The sequence below is a fragment of the Tasmannia lanceolata genome, unplaced genomic scaffold, assembly GCF_043159265.1.
Source record: "Tasmannia lanceolata isolate RefF3 unplaced genomic scaffold, GAP_Taslan_0.1 ptg000008l, whole genome shotgun sequence".
Taxonomy (NCBI): domain Eukaryota; kingdom Viridiplantae; phylum Streptophyta; class Magnoliopsida; order Canellales; family Winteraceae; genus Tasmannia; species Tasmannia lanceolata.
In genome coordinates, this window is record NW_027518685.1 from 11,698,009 (window position 1) to 11,707,698 (window position 9,690).

Below are 9,690 nucleotides of genomic sequence, written 5' to 3' on the forward strand. Positions count from 1 at the left end.
ATACACCCCCTCTATTCTAAACTTGGTCATTGGATACTGCATTTCCCAATGATACAAGTTTGAAGCCAATGAATAGTTCAAAATAAAGAAAAGCGGCTTTTATCTTTCAATACAAAAGGGTTGTACACATGAGCAGCTCCCCTTCATTATTTTACCATGCAAAAGAAAGGATCGTATCATAAAAGCTGTCGTAGTTTTCCTATTTGATAAGGAAAGAGCTTAAGAGGTGTACGAAATGTCCAGTTACTTTTGGAAGTGGTCATTGCGTTTTTCTTTTTTCGTTTTAGAAAAGAGCACTCAGGGCTGGAATGGTTGACTAACTTGCCCTTTTCAAAAGAGGTTTGTTTCACCTTCTTTTATGTTTTGCTTTTCTCTCTTTTATCCCCCTTTATTTTTTTTGGGAAATGATATCTGCGCGAAGGTGTTTTGATAAACAAGGGCTCCACTTGTTTGTCGTGTAGTATTTAAAGGGATTTCAGAGGATATTCCGGTTCTGAAAAACCTCTTTAAATCCTTTAAATACTACACGACAAACAAGTAGAGCGCATATTTATTGAAACACTTGGCGCAGATATCATTTCCCTTCTTCTTTTTTTTAACAAAATGTCCTCAATATGTTTTAAATAATAGTTAAGAATCAAAAGATTTGGATTTTGGAGAATTATTTCTAGAACATTGATATAGAAGAGTTTATTGGATTTTTAGATTCCTTTTGTAATATTAAATTGACTTAAATTAGGGTCTTAGTTATTCTACATAAGAGTTTGATTAAAGATAGAGTTTGATTTGATATACAGTTTATCCTTGGATTACAAGTCAGGCAGTGTTATCAAAGTTACATCTTTTATTGATTGATATTATGAGTTTCAATTTTTTTTATCTTTTCCTTGTGGAACCTTTTTCATGTGGATTCAACGATTACTTCTTATTTCCTTATAAAATCAAGAATTTCTCCATCAAAGGAGATGGTCAGGTCATCGAAGACCAATTCTCAACCGTACTTAAAATATGTCTCTCTCTCTCTCTCTCTCTCTCTCTCTCTCTCTCTCTCTCTCTCGTGAGGGGTGGCAATGGTTCGGTTTCGGTTCGACCCCAACCGAAATTGAACCGAACTGAAATTTGAATCGGTTTGGTTTTACCAAACTGAAACCGAATTTTCAGTTCGGTTTCGGTTCAGTTCGGCCAATTTTGCCACCCCTAACTCATAATCATTGGAAATATTTGAATCAGTTTAGTTTAACCAAACCGAAACCAAATTTTCGGTTAGGTTTCAGCTCGGTTCCGGTTCGGTTCGGCCAATTTTGCCACCCCTATCTCTCTCTCTCTCTCTCTCTCTCTCTCTCTCTCTCTCTCTCTCTCTCTCTCTCTCTCTCTCTCTCTCACACACACACACAGACACACACACACACTAAGACACTATTTATCCATACTGATACTTTCACAGAATTTGTCATTTCCATAAGTTTAAAAAAGTCTATATAGCAAAAAGCTTCCTAAATGAACATTATGCTTCTTATTGCAAAGAGTTTCTTAGGATAGTTTTAGGTCACTTGGAAAGGCTAACCATTTCTTCACTTTGAGGTAGGAAGTCACGTTCGAATCCCATCATTTATGGTTGCTTAATCACTGCAAAATATCATGACAAATAAAGCTCTCAAAGAATTAAATTTCATTCATTTATAAGTCATCATTGGTGAAGGATGTTGAAAGTCACCTGTGGAGTTCCATAGCTGTGATGGGAGGAGGAGAATGACTGCTGAACCATGAACTGGTGAGAAGTTTCTGTTTGCCTACTCACATTATCCTGAAAAGATAATGAATGTACTTCAATAAGATTATTTGAAATTTACACCATGTATTTCGTGTATTTGTAGATCATAGATATGTTAGATATATCTCTCTTAAGGTGGCCCGCATTGCCACCTTTAGCTAATCTAAAATTATCTAAAGTCCTATTAAAAGTCCATACTTAACAAGAGTGTGTTGCATTGGGAGACTAACCCTAATCTCAATCTATACATGTCTTTGCTTAAAGCGCAAGAGAATTAAGGAGAGATTGTAGAATTGGGGTTCTTTGCTTGGTCTCTGATCTACCAAGTGAAACCCAAGATCCCATTGATCTAAGCATGCAAACAGGGCTAGATTGGAAGATCCTTCGAGTAATCGACGTCCAATGCTAAAATGGAGCATCTTCAACGGTCGGATCAAGTGGTTCACAAAGCATCGTCAATCTGACCATCATGGCCGGAGGTAGATCATTTTCCAAATACAATTTGATTATATAGGCTAACAAGATATGCTATACATAGCATCTTTGTACTGTACCAATTATTGATCTTAAATATATTAACTTAAGTTATTCACTAGTTGTTGGTGGGTGATCGAACACTTGATTCAATGCTGTGACTCTTATAATAGATAAGGGTATTTTGGTTGCTTTGGATTTTGATAGTCGATTGTGGGTTCAACAATCAGTTTCGGACTCACAATCGCTTCTCAAAATCCAAATAAACAGGGCCTTAACAAAAGATCCCATAGCATCTTTTATTTCTGCAAATTGTTACAATTCCCTTCTCCTGCCTAATTGTTTGAAACTGCCCATTGATTTTGAGAAATGATGTTATAACTTTAGTTTCTTGATATGGGTTGAGCACTCACCTCATGAAGAGTTTGGTTGAAGGGGTTTGGATGCATCACGTTGAAATGCATTCCATTGCAAGGGAGAGACTCATGCCCTACCCAATTTCCTTGAAGCTCCTCTTCATTCTGAGATAATCCATTACGCCATTGGTCAGTAATTGACAATATGCTTCAGTTAAAGGATGAATTTTCTAAGGTTAAAAAAATCCTTATTAAATTTTACTAATTCCAGTTAAAGTATGAATTTCTAAGGTTCATAAAAATATATATACTTCTTAAATTTTAGTAATTCGAGTTAAGCTCTGTTGCTTTCGACGTAAAATGTGTGTATAAAACAGAGCACAGCATTCATTCTACGCACATTTTCGATGAACGAAACGGAGCCTTGAAGTAAGAATTTTCTACCGAAAAAATAGGGAAATGATAAACTCGCCCTTTTTTACATGGGACGGCCAAATCCAGTGTACATGGTGATCAAGGCCGTTTGATCCTTCTCATGTGAAGTAAATAAACTCCTCTGCAGTCATAGATACACCAGAGGTGGCTGTCCCAAGTAAAAAAAAGGGGCGGATGTATCACTTCCCAAAAAATATCCTCATTAAATTGTTGTAATTCTAGTTGCCTTCTTAATTAATTTCATAGAATAGTGGACTCCATAATCTTTCCTACTATTCGTTAGTTATCGTATGTTTTTTATTAGATGGATTTCTTTTTAATCTAATATGTGGCATTAGAGTAGAGAAGATTAACAACAAAGAGTTACGAAAATAGAATATACCATAATTTCATCATCCATTGGAACGACGTCGAGCAAGAAATCTAGAACCACTGCACGGCTTATGGTGGTTGCAATATCGCTTCTTTGGAGAGTTCGCCTCTTCTTTTCTTCCGCATGGAACCATGATCTTAGTGTGAGGTCCATAATAAAAAGCTCACATGATTTCGAGAATAGAACAGGCGCGTCTGCGCTTATCATCTATTGATGGAAAATTTTTGAGCCATAATATAACAAATAGAAGGATTAGTATTTTACTTTAAGCCAATGTCTGGAAACCATGAATTTTTCCCATGAAATGTTAGCTTGCCCAATGGTAAGGAATGGTGTGAGAGGGGGAGATCTGAGAGGGACTGAGTGAGAAGAGGGCAAGAAAAGGCTGAAAAAACAAGATAGATAAAAGACTACTCAAAATGTAAATTTTTTCTCCCCGTTTTTTAGCTACTTCTCACACTCTCCTCTGTCATGCCCTCTCAAGTTACTCCTCCACCCTCCCTTCCATGAAAAAGAATTTCATTCTTGCCAAACATGGCCTAAGGGCCAAGAGCATGTTTGGCTATCATGAAAAAAAAATATTTTGTGGAATATTTGTTGGCCGCCCAATTATAGGTGAGCTGGAGAGGAGAGTCTTGAGAGGACAGGAGTGAAGAAAGTAAGGAGAGAGAGAGCGCATGTGAAATCCCTAAAAAATAGTGAAAAAATGTATTTTTTCAATTTTTCTATGCTTCCCTCGCTCCCACTCCCCCAAGTCTCTATCTCTCCACCCGTTTCTAACATCTCCTGCCACTAATATTCCTTGGAAGATTTTTCCATGGTTGCCAAACTTGCCCAAAATGATCCCAATGAAACCCCTCTCAATGTATAGTCAGAGAAAACTATGAAACGACGAATTACTCCAAAAGCTTAAAGCTGTTAGAGATCGTGTTATTTAATTATTTATACTTCAACACTCCCCCTCATCTGTGTCTCCTATTCTTGAGTTGGTAGTACACATGGATTTTTAAAATCAAGGAGTTGTTCTGTTTTGAACTCAGGACCTGCCTTGAGGCATTAGCTCTGATACTATGTTTAAACAACCAATTAGTCTAAAAGCTTAAGCTGGTAGAGTTGGTGTTATTTAATCATTTATACTACAACACTCCCCCTCACGTGTTACCCCTCTCTCGAAAATTATATGCATCAAAACAAACCTTGACATCTTCGTCAGCTTTCATTACCCTCTTGATCCTTGCAAGTGGAAGTTGATGCTGCCTAAACTCTGTAGAATAATACATGCAAAATCAGTTTGATTAGTCTAAACTCTTAAGGCCAGTTTGGATACATCTTGGATTTGGATTTGGAATTGCATTTGAATTTTAAAAATTTGTGGATTCGAAATCCAAAATTTAAAATTTACAAATTTATAAGTAGTCCGTTTGGATGACCATGTAAAGATTTGGATTTCAAATCTAAATTTAAAAAATCTCTTGTTTGGATGCTCTTTGGATTTGGATTTGTAGTCTTACAAATCCAAGATGCCCCTATGAAAAATTACTAAAATATGCCCAACACAAATCCAATGGCATATTTTGATCATTTTCATACCATAGGAGTATTTTAGTCATTTCCCACGAACTAGGGGTAATCTGGTCATTGTACCCGATATGAGATATTTTAATCATTTTAATGTTATGAGTAGGGGTGGACATGGTTCGGTTCGGTTTTGGGGTATACCCATAACCGAACCATATATAATCGGTTCCCTGAAATTGGAACCAGAACCGAACCATATATGTTTGGAACCGAACCGAACCAGAACCATATATAATCGGTTCGGTTCTGGGTTTACCCAACCTTCACCAAATGTAGATATTTTGCCTAATCGTATTTATGATCGGTTCGGTCCTGTTTATATATAAACTACAAAGACTAACATGCACGAATTTGGAATAATCAGGCACAAATTTGCACAAATTTGGGCAATGCAAAAATTATATATGACCTACAAACATGCACAAATTGGAATAATCAAGCACAAATTTGGGGGGTGAATTAAAAATTTAAAGGCAAAGCAACACGTTAAAGAGGGGTGAATTAAAAGGGGGTGGGGTGATTTTATCAAGCGATGAGGCATTGGGTTTTAAGGTGAGGGTCGGTTCTCGGTTCGGTTTTCAGTTCTGGGATCCCAAACCCAGAACCGAACCGAATTTCCATCGGTTCCAGGATATCATAACCGGAACCGAACCATATAAATATGGAACCGAACCGAACCATATGTGCCGGTTCGGTTCGGTTCCTCGGTTCGAACCGGAACCATGTCCTCCCCTAGTTATGAGGGTATTTTATTCATTGTCCACGACTTAGGGGTATTTTGGTTATTTTTACCTATTATAGGGGTATTTTGGTCATTTTGACTTGATGAATGGTATTTTGATCATTTTTATGTCACGGGTACTTTAGTCATTTTTCTTAACTAGGGGCATTTTGGTCATTTTCATGTTAGGGATATTTTGGTCATTTTACCTGATATGGCATATTTTGATCGTTTTTTATATCATGGGGGAATTTAGGTCATTTTCCATGAGTCAAGGGTATTTTGGACATTCTTTAGCCGATATAGGGGTATTTCAGTCATTTTTCATAACTTAGGGTTATTTATGTAATTTTAACCGATGTGAGTGTATTTTGATCTTTTTTATGTCATGGGGGTTATTTTAGTCATTTTTCATGACTAAGGGCTATTCCTCTCATTTTACACGATTGGCATATTTTGCTCAATTTTATGTCTTGGGGTATTTAATCATTTTCCATGACTAGGGATATTTTGGTCATTTTTCATGACACAGTGGTATTTTGTTTTTTTACCTGATATATTGTATTTTAATCATTTTTTATACCATAGAGGTATGTTAGTCATTTCACATGACTCGGGGTATTTTTCGCAAATTACCCGATATATGGGGGTATTTAAGTTATTTTCCATACCTCAAGGGTCTGGTCAGTTTTACCCATTATATGGTATTTGATCATTTTTATGTCATGGGGATATTTTAGTTATTTTCGATGACTAGTGGTATGTTGGTCATTTTTACCCGATATGCGGTATTTAGATAGTTATACCAAAGTGATATTTTAGTCATTTTCAACGACCCAGGGTATTCTTGTCATTTTAACCCAATATGCGGTATTTTGATCATATTTATGTTATAGGGGTATTTTAGTCATTTTTGCCGACTCAAGGGCATTTGGTCATTTTACCTAATATAAGGGGTATTTTTTGTCATTTTCCATGACTTAGGATTATTCGGTCATTATGACGCGATATGTGTTATTTGGATCATTTTATGTTACGAGGGTATTTTAGCCATTTTCCATGACTAGGGGCATTTTGGTCATTTTTCATGACTTAGGGGTATTCTGGTCATTTTTACACGATATGAGCTATTTTGATCATTTTTATATCATGGGGATATTTTATTTATTTTCCATGACTGGTATTTTGGTAATTTTTAACCCAATATTTCCATGACTCGGGGAATTCTAGTAATTTTTACCCTATATGATATTTTATCAATTTTGATGTCATAAGGGTATTTTAGTCACTTTCTATGACTTAGGGGTATTTTGGTTATTTTTACTTGATATAAGGGTATTTCGGTCATTTTCCATGATGCAAGGTATCCGAGTCATTTTTACCTAATTGGCGTATTTCGATCATTTTTATGTCATGGGGGTATTTTAGTCATTTTTCATGACTCAAGGGTATTCTGGTCATTTTACCCGATATGGCACACTTTGATCATTTTTATATCATGTGGGTATTTTAGTCATTTTCCACAACTTAGGGATATTTTTGTCATTTTCACTCATTACAGGTTGGATTTAAATTTATAAATAACCTCTATCAAAATGAATTTATAAATAAAAAACTTATACTAACTTGAATGATTTGGAATTAATGTGTCGGCTAAAATCCAAATTTGATTTGAATTTAGAAATTCAAATTCAACTTCATTCCAAATCCAAATCCAAGTTGTATCCAAACGGGGACATGACTTAGGTCCAAAATCTTCAAATGATCATATCCTTTCTTTTCTTCTTTTTTCTTCTGGTATGAGAAAATTGTTTTAAATTTCTATCATACTTCACTATATTACAGTATTGTTGTAATTCCATGAATTATGAGAAAATAGTCCTGTTTACAAGCAGCTTGAGATAATTGATACTATAAGACCTACACATACATACTATTAGGAAATTCACCAGGCAATATCTGATTTGGTCGCTCACACAAAGAAACGGAATAGTAGAAAGAAACAAAGAACAAAATGCATACACCAAGTGGTTTTGGCAAGATGCCCGCATCCACAAGCGAGATCATGATCTTTACGAGCAAAAAGCAAAATACAAGGATTATAACAGATTAACGCGAAACCCACAAACCACAACCTTTTCTCTTTTCCCTGTGCCAAGACCATACATAAAAGCATACAGAGAGACCCCGGCCTCTCTCAATTTCTCACCACATGAGAAATTCCCAAGGAAAACTCTCTTTTTTCTCTCACCGCCCACCAATCACATGGTCGTGGGTTTTGCTCTCCTTTTCTAGAGTTAGGTCTATCTATCTCTCCTATTCAGATTAGGAGACAGCTAGGGGTTGGGCCTCTAGCTCAATTGTTGAGGAGGCTTTGTATCTCAATCTTAAGGTCCTAGGTTTGATCCCATCTTACCCAAAAAAGATACAACCAAGACACTTCACCTACTCTCCATCTCTCTTTTAGTCTAACTAGAAAACCTGATCTAATTTTCCTCTTTTCTAGTCCAAAACTAGGATACAAGTGGCAAAACTCTCTTCTTATTTCCTAATTCAACTATGAAATTAACAATAAAATAGTCCATGCCCAAGTCATGAAGAATCCCACATGCGTAGGAAATGACACTATCCCAACAATCTCCACCTTAGTTTATTTCCCCGCAAATTGGACTTTCCTAAGGTTGAGAAGACAAAAGGGAAAAATTTACGGTTTGTGGATTTCGGATTAAATAGTAAGCTTGCATCTTATTTGGAATAAAAAATAAATAGAAAAGTGCTAATGTTTTCTATAGAAATCATCAAGCATGCTCCTAATAATAGGAAAAAATCCAAAATTTATTTCAAAAATGGCCAAAAGATGTTAATAAAAAGGAAAACCTGAGATTCGATCCACTTCTACCATTTGATGTTGCCAGAACATCTGCATATACTGTCTTTCAAACTCCATCATGTTAATGCGACAATTCGCAGCCCTCCCTCCAAACTGAAAATAGAAATTGAACTCAACAGTTACAAAAGAAAGCAAACGAATAATACATTGTCACAAAAACAGTGTACCATTTATTGATTGAGAAATTGTACGATGAACGAGTGGTTCATCATCCGGCCCTTGATATTTGATCCAACGGCAGCACAATTTTTAAGATGATGCTGTGGGATCAAATATCAAGGGTACTTTCATCATACGATGAATACGTTCATGATAAAATTTCTCCGAATTATAAGGGAAGTGGTACATTCCCCCCCCTCCCCTCGCGTTTTCACTTCGGACAGACCCACCTAGTGTAAAAGAGTAGTCATAAATACACTAGAGGGGGCTGTCCCAAGTAGAAAAATGGGGCCAAATATATCATTTTCCTATTTATAATTCCCAAATCTCTCTCTCTCTCTCTCACAGGGGCCTCACCTCGTGGCTATGTATGGGAAACATGGGAAGTGGTACATTCATGAAGTTGTGCATGTACGTGAAAGAAGATGAAGAAGATGAGAAACCCAGCGCGTAGTTTGGATCCATCACTCTTTCCTAGTGCTGTTCTTGGACGGAGAGGAAGAAAAGAGAAAACAGGGTTCTACTCATATGAACGTACAAACGTTAGAAGGTAGTCCTTAAATAGATAGAGAGAGAGAGAGAGAGAGAGAGAGAGAGAGAGAGAGAGAGAGAGAGAGAGAGATGGTAACCTTAAAAAAGGAAGTTTGTTTGAAAAGGGAGGGTAGGAAAGATAGGAAAGGGCATTTAAGAGCAACAGCCAAGTAAGAAAAAGTGGCGTTACTGGTGGTCAACAACACCATGCATGGCCTGCACCATGTCAGCATATTCCATATTCTTTACCCTCTTTAACTTCTCCTATGTTGTAGTGACAACCCTCGCGCTAAAATCCAGGTAAAAAGCTTCCCCTCTCTTCAATGCTCTTTACTATTTTTAACAACCTCTCTCTCTCTCTCTCACACACACACACGCGCGGGCTTGCTCGCTCGAATAGTT

General features: G+C 36.6%; 1 protein-coding gene across 2 annotated transcripts; it reads right to left on the reverse strand.

Moving 5' to 3' along the window:
- Positions 1-1,414: 1,414 nt before the first annotated feature.
- LOC143882941 (nuclear transcription factor Y subunit C-3-like) lies at positions 1,415-9,342 on the reverse strand. 2 transcript variants are annotated; one of them, XM_077386319.1, is made up of 7 exons: positions 9,115-9,342; positions 8,586-8,691; positions 4,606-4,673; positions 3,419-3,520; positions 2,659-2,766; positions 1,715-1,804; positions 1,415-1,626 (listed from the first exon to the last, which is right to left on the reverse strand). In XM_077386319.1, the coding sequence occupies exons 1-7, from the start codon at positions 9,220-9,222 to the stop codon at positions 1,624-1,626; spliced, it is 585 nt and encodes a 194-aa protein (XP_077242434.1). In that variant the 5' UTR covers positions 9,223-9,342; the 3' UTR covers positions 1,415-1,623. The 2 variants fall into 2 exon arrangements, with proteins under 2 accessions (XP_077242434.1, XP_077242433.1); XM_077386318.1 differs by having other exon boundaries at positions 3,419-3,616; positions 9,115-9,341.
- Positions 9,343-9,690: the final 348 nt, after the last annotated feature.